The sequence below is a fragment of the Oncorhynchus clarkii genome, chromosome 30 (genome assembly GCF_045791955.1).
Source record: "Oncorhynchus clarkii lewisi isolate Uvic-CL-2024 chromosome 30, UVic_Ocla_1.0, whole genome shotgun sequence".
Taxonomy (NCBI): Eukaryota; Metazoa; Chordata; class Actinopteri; order Salmoniformes; family Salmonidae; genus Oncorhynchus; species Oncorhynchus clarkii.
This window is the reverse complement of record NC_092176.1, coordinates 24,950,521-24,967,583: the sequence shown is the minus strand read 5'-3', so window position 1 is coordinate 24,967,583 and position 17,063 is coordinate 24,950,521. Positions and strand designations below refer to the sequence as shown.

Here is a 17,063-nt window from a genome sequence, read left to right as displayed (position 1 = left end):
ACTGTAGGCCCAGTCGTAGTGGACTGCACTCTCCACTGTGCATGTTCATGTATGGTGTACTAACTGCAGACACAATGTTGCAGTAAATAACGGCTAAACGCTGATCAGATTGAAAAGAAGCCTTTTAACGATGCGTGCCATCACACAACACGGACAGCTATATTTCTATATAACGTATGACATCTTTGTCACAGAGCACTTTAAAGTTCCATGGATAAAGCCAGTAAAAGCATGCCTATGGTGACAGTAGTCCCGGAAATAAAACTACTTTAGAGACCTTGAGAGTGAGAGCAGGGTGGAGTGGAAAAGAGTGACCCATTCTATCCTCAGGCCATCACAGACGGCTATCTCATGGCATGTGTGTGTTCCAAGGGGAAACTTCCTGACATTTCTGACAGTGTCATCTATATTTACTAGATGACATTGTCCCATCATAGCTTCCCCCTCATACCCCTCAAATGTCCCTAAAGCAATCTTTCTTGAAAAGCTTTATTGTATACTTAGTTACATTGTATTATGAGGATGTCTCTGGAAGTTGGTCCTTTTGATGTTTTAACAGTGACACCCATGGAGAAATGCATATCTAAAGACATGCCAAACCCTGAGCCTGTGCTATTTTTACAGAATGTAGATTTATCAAAACACATTCATGTCTGAGTACACTTGTACCTCACATGCAAATATAAAATTAAGAGAAAACAATGGTGTCCTCTGTTCTTTATTTTTATAGCAACACATATAAAATGCATTGTTATTCAAAGGGCTTTCCAAGGTTAATTCTGCATAGATTTGGAAACTAAATAAATTCAAGTCAATCGTGTATCGGCCTGCAATGTAGCCCGGGGTGCATACTGTCTTGTGTGCAGTGATTATAAACATTATTATGAATCCTGTTGTTTTAGTAAAGGCTCTAATCAACAGAATGCACAGTGGGTGTATAAAGGTTTGTCACTGAAGCTGATCAAGACAATGACAGGGGAATGAACACAGTTTTTGAAAGCCTCTCCCCCTCTCTTTCCCTCTCTCTTTTCATCTAGGACGCCAGCTATGATCGGCTGCTCCTTTGTGGTGGACAGAGAATACTTTAGTGAGATTGGCCTCCTTGATCCTGGCATGGAAGTCTATGGAGGCGAGAACATTGAGCTTGGCATGCGGGTGAGTACAACAACACATTCATTCTGCTTATCAAATTCCTTTCCTATTTTCAAATGGAGACATTTATTTTATTAGAAGTTACAACATGAAGGTATTACATCATAACCACACAAAAAAAGTAGTTAGAAATGCCATTAGAAAAGTTGGGGTTGTTTATGAGTCTATTCTGCTAAAGCTAGTGGGTTTGGGTTCTGATTGCTGGGTGGAAAGGAAAGGCTAGTGTTCTGTAACACAATAGCAGTCATTACAAATCCAATATTAGGTACAGTAGTGCCGGATCACTTAAGTCACTGGTGAAAGTATTTATGAAATATATTTTCCCGTCTTTGGAATGGCTCATGATTAAGTTTCCTTATTTTTTTTTAGGCTTAAGGGTTACAGCTTAAGATTCAATACCCAGCGGCATCAACAGAGAGATGTTTAAACTCTGCAAAGTCAGAAAGTTTCTCAGATGGGAGGGAAAACCCTTAATGCAAATAAATATTCAGTCAACCCAAAGGCCTTAAAGCCCTATACTGAAAATGTAGAAATCTTTGCAGCTGATTTTAGTTGAATTTAATGCTTCATGTGAGCGGCGGCTTGCTTGAAGAATTGGTAGCGTTTAAATTCAGAAAATGTTTCTCCTCAGCCAAGTGGAAGCACTCTGAATCTAAACTCACTCTCTGCTTATTGAAATGAGAAATGCTTGAAAGATCCTTCTTCGTTTAATGTCATCACTTCCATTTCAAAATCTTCAGAATGGTGCTTCAGAAGGGTATCTGTAGCCTTTGAAAACTGACTCCAGAGGCGAGAGGATAGATCCTGGTTGGTTTATTGATAACTCAACCCCTCAGATGAACCTGAAGGCAGTGTTATAGTAGCTAATGACCGTCTCAGAGTCCTCATCATTCCAAGTGGACTAGCATAACATATCCTCATCAATAGCAAGGTTTCCCCCCCAAATAGTAAGAGGCATTCAGACAATAATATGTTCTCCATGTCTCATTATGCAGTAACTGTTTGTTTTAGGTTTAATTCCAGTGAACAGTCACCTTCCTCATTGCTCCTAATGGTTATTTCAGTATTCGGTGTGCCATCCCGAATTTCAGTCTTCAAGGTTAACTGTGTTGTGTTATTCACCGGACCTGTCTTTACGCAGCAAACCATGCCACTGGGCGGGTTCATAGGATAGGAGATTCATTCAGACAAGGCCACTAAGTAGAGTGTTATAACAAACCCACTAGAGTGTGTGTTCTATACTGATGTACTCCACTTTCTTATTCTGCTCAGTTGGATGACTTGTGTCAGGTCTGACATTTGCACTGTGCTAACATAAAGTAATTGCAATCTCCTTGAGTCATGTAATAATAACTTAACACCAATGTCACAAACATCGGCATAACAGTCTCTCTTTGTCTTTCACCATAAAACTTACACAAACAGTATTTTTATTTCAAACCTTTTCTTTAGTTCTGGTATTGTGTGAAGAAAATAAAATATACATTATCATTAAACAAACAGGATATTGAGATAATATACAGTTGAAGTCGGAAGTTTACATATACCTTAGCCAAATACATTTAAACTCCGCTTTTCACAATTCCCGACATTTAATCCAAGTAAAAAGACCCTGTTTTAGGTCAGTTAGGATCACCACTTTATTTTAAGAATGTGAAATGTCAGAATAATAGTAGAGAGAATGATTTATTTAAGCTTTTATTTCTTTCATCACATTCCCAGTGGGTCAGAAGTTTACATACACTCAAGTAGTATTTGGTAGCATTGCCTTTAAATTGTTTAACTTGGGATAAACGTTTTGGGTAGCCTTCCACAGCCTTTCCACAATAAGTTGGGTGAATTTTGGCCCATTACACCTGATAGAGCTGATGTAACTGAGTCAGGTTTGTAGGCCTCCTTGCTCGCACATGCTTTTCAGTTCTGCCCACAAATGTTCTATAAGATTGAGGTCAGGGCTTTGTGGTGGTCATTAAAATACCTTGACTTTGTTGTCTTTAAGACATTTTGCCACAACTTTGGAAGTATGCTTGGGGTCATTGTCCATTTGGAAGACCCATTTGCGACCAAGCTTTAACTTCCTGCCTGATGTTTAGAAATGTTGCTTCAATATATCCACATAACTGTCCTGCCTCATGATGCCATCTGTTTTGTGAAGTGCACCAGTCCCTCCTGCAGCAAAACATCCCCACAACATAAGCCTGCTACCCCCGTGCTTCATGGTTGGGATGGTGTTCTTCAGCTTGCAAGCCTCCCCCTTTTTCCTCCAAACATAACAATGGTCATTATGACCAAACAGTTCTATTTTTGTTTCATCAGACCAGAGGACATTTCTCCAAAAAGTACGATCTTTGTCCCCATATGCAGTTGAAAACCGTAGTTTGGCTTTTTTATGGCGGTTTTGGAGCAGTGGCTTCTTCCTTGCTGAGCGGCCTTTCAGATTATGTCAATATAGGACTTGTTTTACTGTGGATATACAGTGCCTTGCGAAAGTATTCGGCCCCCTTGAACTTTGCGACCTTTTGCCACATTTCAGGCTTCAAACATAAAGATATAAAACTGTATTTTTTTGTGAAGAATCAACAACAAGTGGGACACAATCATGAAGTGGAACGACATTTATTGGATATTTCAAACTTTTTTAACAAATCAAAAACTGGAAAATTGGGCGTGCAAAATTATTCAGCCCCTTTACTTTCAGTGCAGCAAACTCTCTCCAGAAGTTCAGTGAGGATCTCTGAATGATCCAATGTTGACCTAAATGACTAATGATGATAAATATAATCCACCTGTGTGTAATCAAGTCTCTGTATATATGCACCTGCACTGTGATAGTCTCAGAGGTCCGTCAAAAGCGCAGAGAGCATCATGAAGAACAAGGAACACACCAGGCAGGTCCGAGATACTGTTGTGAAGAAGTTTAAAGCCGGATTTGGATACAAAAAAAATTCCCAAGCTTTAAACATCCCAAAGAGCACTGTGCAAGCGATAATATTGAAATGGAAGGAGTATCAGACCACTTCAAATCTACCAAGACCTGGCCGTCCCTCTAAACTTTCAGCTCATACAAGGAGAAGACTGATCAGAGATGCAGCCAAGAGGCCCATGATCACTCTGGATGAACTGCAGAGATCTACAGCTGAGTTGTGAGACTCTGTCCATAGGACAACAATCAGTCGTATATTGCACAAATCTGGCCTTTATGGAAGAGTGGCAAGAAGAAAGCCATTTCTTAAAGATATCCATAAAAAGTGTCGTTTAAAGTTTGCCACAAGCCACCTGGGAGACACACCAAACATGTGGAAGAAGGTGCTCTGGTCAGATGAAACCAAAATTGAACTTTTTGGCAACAATGCAAAACGTTATGTTTGGCGTAAAAGCAACACAGCTCATCACCCTGAACACACCATCCCCACTGTCAAACATGGTGGTGGCAGCATCATGGTTTGGGCCTGCTTTACTTCAGCAGGGACAGGGAAGATGGTTAAAATTGATGGGAAGATGGATGGAGCCAAATACAGGACCATTCTGGAAGAAAACCTGATGGAGTCTGCAAAAGACCTGAGACTGGGACGGAGATTTGTCTTCCAACAAGACAATGATCTAAAACATAAAGCAAAATCTACAATGGAATGGTTCAAAAATAAACATATCCAGGTGTTAGAATGGCCAAGTCAAAGTCCAGACCTGAATCCAATCGAGAATCTGTGGAAAGAACTGAAAACTGCTGTTCACAAATGCTCTCCATCCAACCTCACTGAGCTCAAGCTGTTTTGCAAGGAGGAATGGGAAAAATGTCAGTCTCTCGATGTGCAAAACTGATAGAGACATACCCCAAGCGACTTACAGCTGCAATCACAGCAAAAGGTGGCGCTACAAAGTATTAACTTAAGGGGGCTGAATAATTTTGCACGCCCAATTTTTCAGTTTTTGATTTGTTAAAAAAGTTTGAAATATCCAATAAATGTCGTTCCACTTCATGATTGTGTCCCACTTGTTGTTGATTCTTCACAAAACAATACAGTTTTATATCTTTATGTTTGAAGCCTGAAATGTGGCAAAAGGTCGCAAAGTTCAAGGGGGCCGAATACTTTCGCAAGGCACTGTAGATACTTTTGTACCGGTTTCCTCCAGCATCTTCACAAGGTCCTTTGCTGCTGTTCTGGGAAAAATTTGCACTTTTCGCACCAAAGTACGTTCATCTCTAGGAGACAGAGGGTCTCCATCCTGAACAGTGTAATGGCTACGTGGTCCCATGGTGTTTATACTTGCGTACTATTGTTTGTACAGATGAACGTGGTACCTTCAGGCGTTTGGAAATTGCTCCCAAGGATGAACCAGACTTGTGGAGGTCTACAATTCTTTTCCTGAGGTCTTGGCTGATTTCTTTTGATTTTTCCCATGATGTCAAGCAAAGAGGCACTGAGTTTGAAGGTAGGCCTTGAAATATATCCACAGGTACACCTCCAATTGACTCAAATGATGTCAATTAGCCTATCAGAAGCTTCTAAAGCCATGACATAATTTTATGTACATTTCCAAGCTGTTTAAAGGCACAGTCAATTTAGTGTATGTCAACATCTGACCTACTGGAATTGTGATACAGTGAATTGTAAGTGAAATAATCTGTCTGTAAACAATTGTTGGAAAAATTACTTGTGTCATGCACAAAGTATCTTTCCTAACCGACTTGCCAAAACTGTAGTATGAAATTTAGTCAAATTAGTCAAGAAATTTGTGGAGTTGTTGAAAAATGAGTTTTAATAACCTTTAGCGGGATCATTTTCGTCTACATCCGGTGATTTGCAGAGCACAAAATTCAAATTAAATTACTAAAAATATTTAATTTTCATGAAATCACAAGTGCAATACACCAAAACACAGCTTAACTTGTTGTTAATCCAGTTGGCATGTCAGATTTCAAAAATGCTTTACAGGTGAAAGCAAGTGTGATTATGTGAGGACAGCTCTCAGCAGACAAAACATTAGAAACAGCTAGCAGCAAAGTAGATTGGTCACGAAAGTCAGAAAAGCAATAAAATTAATCACTTACCTTTCATGATCTTCATATGTTTGCACTCACAAGACTCCCAGTTACACAATAAATGTTTGTTTAGTTCGATAAAGATTCTCTTTCTATTCAAAAACCTCCATTTGGTTGACGCGTTTTGTTCAGTGATCCACAGGCTCGTGCGGTCACGACGGGCAAACGAAAACTCCAAATAGTATCAGTAAAGTTCGTAGAAACATGTCAAACGTTTTATATAATTAATCCTCAGATTGTTTTTACAATAAATAATCGATAATATTTCAACCGGACGGTAGCCTTTTCAATAGAAGAGAGAAGGGAAAGGTCTCGCTCCCGGCGCCGAGCGCACAAATCTGAAGACATCTGGCTATCCACTGACGCAATGTGATCATTCTCGCTCATTTTTCAGAATAAAAGCCTGAAACTATTTCTAAAGACTGTTCACACCTTGTGGAAGCCATAGGGAAAGGAATCTGATTGATATCCCTTTAAATGGAGGATAGGCTTGCAATGGAAAAGAGTAGTTTCAGAAAAACAGCACTTCCTGGATAAATTTCCCTCAGGTTTTCGCCTGCCATATCAGTTCTGTTATACTCGACAGACAATATTTTGACAGTTTTGGAAACTTTTGAGTGTTTTCTATCCTAATCTGCCAATTATATGCATATCCTAGTTTCTGGGCCTAAAGAATAGGCAGTTTACTTTGGGCACGTTTTTCATCCAAACATCAAAATACTGCCCCTAGCCTAAAGAGGTTTTAATGACTCCAACCTAAGTGTATGTAAACTTCCGACTTCAACTGTATACCTGCATGTACAGTATCAGTCAAAAGTTTGGACACACCTACTCATTCTAATATTGAAGAGATCAAAATTATGAAATGACACATGGAATCATGTAGTACCCAAAAAAGTGTTAAACAAATACAAATACATATTTATATTTGAGATTTTTCAAAGTAGCCACGCTTTGCCTTGATGACAGCTTTGCACGCACTTGGTATTCTCTCAACCAGTTTCATGAGGTAGTCACATGGAATGCATTTCAATTAACAGGGGTGCCTTGTTAAAAGTTCATTTGTGGAATTTCTTTCCTCATTAATGCGTTTGAGCCAATCTGTTGTGTTGCGACAAGGGATGGGTGGTATACAGAAGATAGCCCTATTTGGTAAAAGACCAAGTTCATATTATGGCAAGAACAGCTCAAATAATCAAAGAGAAACGACAGTCGATTATTACTTTAAGACATGAAGGTCAGTCAATATGGAACATTTAAAGAACTTTGCAGTCGCAAGAACCATCAAGCGCTTTGAGGAAACTGGCTCTCATGAGGGCCGCAACAGGAAAGGAAGACCCAGAGTTACCTTTGCTGCAGAAGACAAGTTCAGTAGACTTAACTGCACCTCAGATTGCAGCCCAAATAAATGCTTCACAGAGTTCAAGTAATAGACACATCTCAACATCAACTGTTCAGAGGAGATTGCATGAATCAGGCCTTCATGGTTGAATTTCTGCAAAGAAACCACTACTTAAAGAAACCAATAATAAGAAGAGACTTGCTTGGGCCAAGAAACATGAGCAATGGACATTAGACCAGTGGAAATCTGTCCTTTGGTCTGATGAGTCCAAATTTGAGATTTTTGGTTCCAACCGCCATGTCTTTGTGAGACGCAGAGTAGGTGAACGGATGTTCTCCGCATGTGTGGTTCCCACCGTGAAGCATGGAGGAGGAGGTGTGATGGTATGGGGATGCTTTGCTGGTGACACTGTGATTTATTTGGAATTCAAGGCACACTTAACCAGCATGGCTACCACAGCATTCTGCAGCGATACACCATCCCATATGATTTGCACTTAGTGGGAATATCATTTGTTTTTCAAATGGACAATGACCCCAAAAATATCTCCAGGCTGTGTAAGGGCTATTTGACCAAGAAGGAGAGTGATGGAGTGCTGCACCAGATGACCTGGCCTCCACAATCACCCAACTTCAACCCAATTGAGATGGTTTGGGATGAGTTTGACCATAGAGTGTAGGAAAAGCAGCCAACAAGTGCTCAGCATATGTGGAAACTCCTTCAAGACTGTTGGAAAAGCATTCCTCATGAAGCTGGTTGAGAGAATGCCAAGAGTGTGCAAAGCTGTCATCAAGGCAAAGGGTGGCTACTTCGAAGGATCTCAAATGTATATTATATTTGGATTTGTTTAACACTTTTTTTGGTTACTACGTGATTCTATATGTTTTATTTCATAGTTTTGATGTCTTCCCTATTATTCTACAATGTAGAACATAGTACAAATATAGAAAAACTCTTGAATGAGAAGGTGTGTCCAAACTTTTGACTGGTACTGTATATGAATGGCTGAATAACATTCAGCTTTGCTTCACCGCCATACATATTGTATATTCCTTTAATGGAATGGAGATCGGGAGCAATTATGTGTCCAAGGCCTACTCATTGAAACTGGTGAGTGAGAGAGACAGAGAGACAGAGAGAGATGGATGGATGGATGGATGGATGAATGGATATAGAGACAATGAGAGAGAGAAAGGGAGGGAGAGTTGCCATTTGGAATAGGCGTGATTGACAGGAACATGTTTAACAATTAGCCAGGGCAGCTCTCAGTAGCTGCCTGCTGCCCAGGACCATTTCACCACGGGTGTGGATGTAAGGTCAAGTTCACAGCCAAAGGTTGTGTAGTATTGTAATTTACTGTGCATTCTACACTCTGTATAAAAGGGTTTTCTGGGCTGGCACCTAGGCGCTGGCCTCTTTAAAAGAAGAGAAAGGTTAAGTTAAGATAAAGAGGGAGAGAGATCGAGAAAGAGAGATGTTGAGATGAGCTGGTGCTGGGTTCATAGGCCACAGTGGTGTTTTGTGTGATTGTGGAGACCTTGAGATAGCAGTAGATGAATAAAACAAGGTCATTGGAGGGAATCAAGATCAGAAGTATAAGATCTTGTTTTATTTTTTCCATGTAAGGTATAGAGATGTATTTACACTAGAGAGAAGAGGAGGAAAAGACCGATACAAGAGAGGTAGTCAATGTGTAAAGACAATAAGATACATTGACTATTGACGTTAAAGTAAATGTTTCAGTACATAACCTGGGTATGGGTTTAAAATTACACTAATTTGTAAGTCAGAGTGAACTGCATCAAAAATAAGCTACTTTAATACTAATATTTTATTGGAAGAGCTGCAATGGCATTGAAAATCAACAACATTAATATCATGGCTAAATTACCTAAAGTACCTTGATAACACAGTTTGCCAATCTATCTCAGTATGTGTAAAATGTAGGTAATTTAGCCAAGATATTAATGATGTTGATTATTGATGCCATTGCAGCACTTCCAATAAAATATTAGTATTAAAGTAGTTTATTTTTGATGCAGTTTACATTGACTTACAAATGAGTGTAATTTGAAACCCATACCCAGGTGTCAGACATTAAAATATTGCTTACCTTGAGGCTGAGTTTGCAAAGAGAAAACAATGTCAAGAAGGAATAGAAATTAGGAATTCTGCTAGAGGTGTCAATACACATTTATTGCGTCATGGTTTTTCCATCTCTCACTTACTGTTTGCTGATAAAGCATCTCATGAGACCACAACATCGCTCTTCATGTCCCCTCAGGTATATGTAGCTACAGTATACATACAGTGCCAGTCATAAGTTTGGACACGCCCTACTCATTCAAGGGTTTTTCTTTATTTTTTACAATTTTCTACATTGTAGAATAATAGTGAAGACATCAACACTATGAAATAACACATAAAGGATTCATGTAGTAACCAAAAAAGTGTTAAACAAATAAAAATATGTTTTAGATTTTATATTATTCAAAAGTAGCCACCCTTTGCCTTGATGACAGCTTTGCACATTCTTGGCATTCTCTCAACCAGCTTCATCTGGAAAGCTTTTCCAACATTCTTGAAGGAGTTCCCACATATGCTGAAAACTTGTTGGCTGCTTTTCCTTCACTCTGCGGTCCGATTCATCCCAAACCATCTCAATTGGGTTGAGGTCGGGTGATTGTGGAGACCGGGTCATCTGATGCAGCACTCCATAAACTCTCCTTCTTGGTCAAATAGCTCTTACACAGCCTGGAGGTGTGTTGGATCATTGTCCTGTTGAAAAACAAATGATTGTCCCACTAAGCGCAAACCAGATGGGATGGCGCATTGCTGCAGAATGCTGTGGTAACCATGCTGGTTAAGTGTGTCTTGATTTCTAAATAAAACACTGACAGTGTCACCAGCAAAGCACCCCCACACCATCACAACTGCAGTTGAAGAAACTTCTACAATGTGGAAAATGAGTGAGTAGGTGTGTCCAAACTGACTGGTACTGTACATACATACATAAAATATATCTAGGGGTCAAGAGTGACACTGCACGTGTTTGTAAAGGGTTTATCAAGAGTTACAGGGAGTATAAATACCTACTTATGAATTTGTAGATACAAATCAAATATGTCTGTTTGGAAGACATTTGTTAGTCTGTTACATTAGAAATAAATGTTTAGCAGACATGTTCTTTATAGGTTAGTTCCCACCTAAATGGTCTTATTGGTATATAGGCACTATGCGCTCTGCAGGGTTTTCTTCAAGAATTCAGGTTTTACTCAGCCCCAATTTAACTAAACCTTCTGTGAGTGATCCCACCAGGGCACTTCTCTTGGGCCAATCCAATTAATTCAACCAACCCAAGCCATTTCACATGTATTTAACAAAAAACTTAAACAATAATTTCCTTAAAGCCCCTCTACCGTATCCACACTGGCTCTGGTTCATCCCTGGCATGTGGTCATAATCTCACTTCAGTTTGAGAGGGAATTTGCTTAATTAAAACTCCAGAAACATCCATACAAATTTGGAGAGGAGACGGACATCGCTCAACTCAGCTGGGTCCTCTCCTACCCAAAAGATAGGATACCCTCCTGCCGCTTCACTTTCAGGGTTTGTTGTTTGGCAGGATATTTTCAGGTACTTGTAGAAAAGGGAGGAAAGGGAATCCAGACAGTAGAAAAGGGAATCCACACAGTAGAAAAGGGAATCCACACAGTAGAAAAGGGAATCCACAGTAGAAAAGGGAATCCACAGTAGAAAAGGGAATCCACACAGTAGAAAAGGGAATCCACACAGTAGAAAAGGGAATCCACAGTAGAAAAGGGAATCCACACAGTAGAAAAGGGAATCCACACAGTAGAAAAGGGAATCCAGACAGTAGAAAAGGGAATCCACACAGTAGAAAAGGGAATCCAGACAGTAGAAAAGGGAATCCAGACAGTAGAAAAGGGAATCCACACAGTAGAAAAGGGAATCCACACAGTAGAAAAGGGAATCCAGACAGTAGAAAAGGGAATCCACACAGTAGAAAAGGGAATCCACAGTAGAAAAGGGAATCCACACAGTAGAAAAGGGAATCCACACAGTAGAAAAGGGAATCCACACAGTAGAAAAGGGAATCCACACAGTAGAAAAGGGAATCCACAGTAGAAAAGGGAATCCACACAGTAGAAAAGGGAATCCAGACAGTAGAAAAGGGAATCCACACAGTAGAAAAGGGAATCCACACAGTAGAAAAGGGAATCCAGACAGTAGAAAAGGGAATCCACACAGTAGAAAAGGGAATCCACACAGTAGAAAAGGGAATCCACAGTAGAAAAGGGAATCCACACAGTAGAAAAGGGAATCCAGACAGTAGAAAAGGGAATCCACACAGTAGAAAAGGGAATCCACACAGTAGAAAAGGGAATCCACACAGTAGAAAAGGGAATCCACAGTAGAAAAGGGAATCCAGACAGTAGAAAAGGGAATCCACACAGTAGAAAAGGGAATCCACACAGTAGAAAAGGGAATCCACACAGTAGAAAAGGGAATCCACACAGTAGAAAAGGAAATCCACACAGTAGAAAAGGGAGAAAAGGGAATCCACAGAGTAGAAAAGGGAATCCACACAGTAGAAAAGGGAATTCACACAGTAGAAAAGGGAATTCACACAGTAGAAAAGGGAATCCACACAGTAGAAAAGGGAATCCAGACAGTAGAAAAGGGAATCCACACAGTAGAAAAGGGAATCCACACAGTAGAAAAGGGAATCCACACAGTAGAAAAGGGAATCCACACAGTAGAAAAGGGAATCCACAGTAGAAAAGGGAATCCACACAGTAGAAAAGGGAATCCACACAGTAGAAAAGGGAATCCACACAGTAGAAAAGGGAATCCACACAGTAGAAAAGGGAATCCACACAGTAGAAAAGGGAATCCACACAGTAGAAAAGGGAATCCACACAGTATAAAAGGGAATCCACACAGTAGAAAAGGGAATCCACACAGTAGAAAAGGGAATCCAGACAGTAGAAAAGGGAATCCACACAGTAGAAAAGGGAATCCACAGTAGAAAAGGGAATCCACACAGTAGAAAAGGGAATCCACACAGTAGAAAAGGGAATCCACACAGTAGAAAAGGGAATCCACACAGTAGAAAAGGGAATCCACAGTAGAAAAGGGAATCCACACAGTAGAAAAGGGAATCCAGACAGTAGAAAAGGGAATCCACACAGTAGAAAAGGGAATCCACACAGTAGAAAAGGGAATCCAGACAGTAGAAAAGGGAATCCAGACAGTAGAAAAGGGAATCCACACAGTAGAAAAGGGAATCCACACAGTAGAACAGGGAATCCACAGTAGAAAAGGGAATCCACACAGTAGAAAAGGGAATCCAGACATTAGAAAAGGGAATCCACACAGTAGAAAAGGGAATCCACACAGTAGAAAAGGGAATCCACAGTAGAAAAGGGAATCCAGACAGTAGAAAAGGGAATCCACACAGTAGAAAAGGGAATTCACACAGTAGAAAAGGGAATCCACACAGTAGAAAAGGGAATCCACACAGTAGAAAAGGGAATCCACACAGTAGAAAAGGAAATCCACACAGTAGAAAAGGGAGAAAAGGGAATCCACAGAGTAGAAAAGGGAATCCACACAGTAGAAAAGGGAATTCACACAGTAGAAAAGGGAATTCACACAGTAGAAAAGGGAATCCACACAGTAGAAAAGGGAATACACACAGTAGAAAAGGGAATCCACACAGTAGAAAAGGAAATTCACACAGTAGAAAAGGGAATTCACAGTAGAAAAGGGAATCCACACAGTAGAAAAGGGAATCCACACAGTAGAAAAGGGAATCCACACAGTAGAAAAGGGAATTCACACAGTAGAAAAGGGAATTCACAGTAGAAAAGGGAATTCACACAGTAGAAAAGGGAATCCACACAGTAGAAAAGGGAATCCACACAGTAGAAAAGGGAATCCACACAGTAGAAAAGGGAATTCACACAGTAGAAAAGGGAATTCACAGTAGAAAAGGGAATTCACAGGCCTTTAACTAGTGTAACTTGTGTTATTTTTTTTTTATTTTTTTTTTTACAGTTGAACATAATTGGAGGGAGTTTGTGTCTTGAAACTTCAATCATTTCTATAGTTAAAGAAAACCAGACAAAGATTGGTACACTATTGAACTTGAGTAATGCCAAAGCTTTCAGGTAAAACACTCACCGATTTGAATTGTTGTTTTCAGATGCTGTGGCTAGTTTGTCCACTGTTTGTTCCTTTTACAGCAAATGTTCCTTTTATGCTCGGGAGACCGACACTGCCAAATGGATTGTTAGAGGATAGTTCCTTTTATCAAAAACACAAGTCTTTTTGCAATGGTGGTGGTGGTACATAGTTGTTAGATGTCCTCACACTACACTTACCACAGTTCATGTTGACCACAGAATTAAATAGTGTTATAGCTCTATGATGTTTACAAAATCACAATAGAGTTCATACTGGGAAGAGGGTACACAATCATAATATCAAAGAGTAGAGGAGATCTCTCTGTAGTGGTGTTTGCTTTGCTTTCCTCCGTATCCTCACATCCACAACAAAGAGAGAGTCACCTTGAAAAGTTCAGCCCTGTCATTATGAGCCCACATTAAGCCTCAGCCATCTGTGGTAACCAGCCATTCCAGTTCCAGCCGCTGCTAAAGCTAAATCACCTGGAGGCCCACGTCCATCAGGCAGCAAATGACAAAGTGGCTGACCATATGTGGGCCCACTAAAACAAACAGACCACTTTAAAAAAATAGGACTGATTTGAGCCAATTACTGAGGGAATTTGATCATTTGGCTATACTACGTCATGGTTTGAAGGTAGACATGATGAGCCTTGGGAGAAGAAAGTGATAGATGAGAAATATTTACATTAGTGTGAGAGTTCACTGCAACAGGAGACCTGATCTGTGTCGTATATCAAATATCGACTACAGATATACAGATATACTGTATCTCTTCCTCTCCTCCACTGGCTCATCTCTCCATTACATTAATGATTAATTCTCACATAATACAGTCCTTTAACCGAGAGGACATGGGAGGAAAGATCCGTTTTTCATCAATAGGCACAGTGCAAAGGTAACAATGGGGGAGACCATACCATATTGATCAAGCATTTGTCCTTTTCAATACATGCATTATTTAGAGGGCATGAATCAATCTGCTAGGGCTTAATGGACAGAGGTATTTATTATATGCTTCATTACAGTAGGTTGTGCCTCACTACCTCACCACTTGTCACAGGAGGGAGGACAGAGAGGAGAATAGGAACTACAGTGATATATAGCTTTCTTATTCTTATAATACCATTTAGGGACTCTTAATGCTCCATTCATTCAATGGTGTGAGTTTACAAAATGTGGCTGTCCCAGTTCTTAAAGTTAATATTGAAGTAAATACGGTATAGATATGGGCAGCTTTTGTGTACTCTGTCAAAGTGATTAGCGATGACATTACATGTATTTACATAAGCAGTAATTATGATGCAAAGTTGTTTTAATGCACTGTTTCATTTAAAACCAGATAGCATTAAAACACGTCTAGAATTTGCATTGTAGTGTCTGTGGGCACAGATAATTGGACTGAGTTTATATTGTTTTATAGGGTATAGTGCTGTAACAGTAATCTGCCAGTAATTTATGGTGAAACAGGTTTTGAACAGCAAACTTATCCCCTAACAGCCCATGCAGCTTATTTTCAAGACTTTAAAATTCTTGAATCCGACAGCCTTTTGAAGATTGCCATGGTTATGTGGGTGGGTGGGTGGGTGGGTGGGTGGGTGGCAGGCAGGCAGGCAGGCAGACAGGCAGGCAGGCAGGCAGGCAGGCAGGCAGGCAGGCAGGCAGGCACTGAAAAAGTTAAGCTTATTAACCACCCAACTCTGTCTGAAGTTACCATACTTACTTAACTTTACTAACTTTACTTTAATTGGGTGGTGTTTGATGGTGTTAGATAGATGTGTTTGACAAGATATACATTATTTTGACACCTAATCTACTGTAACACAAAAACCTGAGGAATCCGCAAGTATGCTAGACATTTCACAAATAAACTCACTGCAGTACAATCAAGAGGGACTACCATGGAGAAGCAGGGGATTCAATTGCTTTGCATGTTTTGACAGTAGAGTTGAAAGAGCAGCATCACATCCCTGAGATGTCCTGGTTTGAACTATACATTTTCGAGAGAGAGAGAGAGAGTCACTCATCTCATAGGTCCAGGTTTACTGTTGGGAGGGGCAGGGTAGACACACACTACCTTTGCATTGCAACACATTACGATTATGCTGCCGGGTATTCTAATCATTCTCAAGAGCTTAGACGATGGTCTGACTAATTTTGATTCTGTTAACCATGGTGTACCAGTCAAAAGTTTGGACACACCTACTCATTCCATGGTTTTTATAAATGTTTACTATTTTCTACATTGTAGAATAATAGTGAAGACGTCAACACTATGAAATAACACATATGAATCATGTAGTAACCAAAAAAGTGTTAAACAAATCCAAATATATTTGATATTTGAGATTATTCAAAGTAGCCACCCTTTGCCTTGCTGACAGCTTTGCACACTTTTGGTATTCTCTCAACCAACATCATGAGGTAGTCACATGGAATGCATTTCAATTAACAGGTGTGCCTTGTTAAAAGTTAATTTGTGGAATTTCTTTCCTTCTTAATGCATTTAAGCCAAACAGTTGTGACAAGGTATGGGTGGTATACAGAAGATAGCCCTATTTGATAAAAGAACAAGTCCATATTATGGCAAAAACAGCTCAAATAAGCAAAGAGAAATGACAGTCCATTATTGCTTTAAGACATGAAGGTCAGTCAATCTGGAAAATGTCAAGTAGATTCTTCAAGTGCAGTCGCAAAAACCATCAAGTGCTATGATGAAACTGGCTCTCATGAAGACCGCCTCAGGAAAGGAAGACCCAGAGTTACCTTTGCTGCAGAGGATTTCAGTAGAGTTAACTGCACCTCAGATTGGAGCCCAAATAAATGCTTCACAGAGTTCAAGTAACAGACACATCTCAACATCAACTGTTCAGAGGAGACTGCGTGAATCAGGCCTTCATGGCCGAATTTCTGCAAAGAAACCACTACTAAAGGACACCAAAAATAAGAAGAGACTTGCTTGGGCCAAGAAACATGAGCAATGGACAGTAGACCGGTGGAAATCTGTCCTTTGGTCTGATGAGTCCAAATTTGAGATTTTTGGTTCCAACTGCCGTGTCTTTGTGAGACGCAGTGTAGGTGAACGGATGATCACTGAATGTGTAGTTGCCATCGTGAAGCATGGAGGAGGAGGTGTGATGGTGTGGGGGTGCTTTGCTGGTGACACTGTGATTTATTTGGAATTCAAGGCACACTTAACCAGCATGGCTACCACAGCATTCTTCAGCGATACACCATCCCATATGATTTGCACTTAGTGGGACTATTAGTTGTTTTTCAACAGGACAATGACCCAACACACCTCCAGGCTGTGTTA

General features: G+C 40.1%; 1 protein-coding gene across 2 annotated transcripts in view; it reads left to right on the top strand.

Annotated features, from left to right (window-relative positions):
* LOC139389597 (polypeptide N-acetylgalactosaminyltransferase 9) overlaps positions 1–17,063 on the top strand; it is a 135,475-nt gene that overhangs the window by 77,066 nt on the left and 41,346 nt on the right. For both annotated transcript variants that reach the window (XM_071136438.1, XM_071136437.1), the window contains exon 6: positions 1,038–1,155. In XM_071136438.1, coding sequence (XP_070992539.1) covers positions 1,038–1,155 — 118 coding nt within the window. The remainder of the gene's footprint in view (positions 1–1,037; positions 1,156–17,063) is intronic.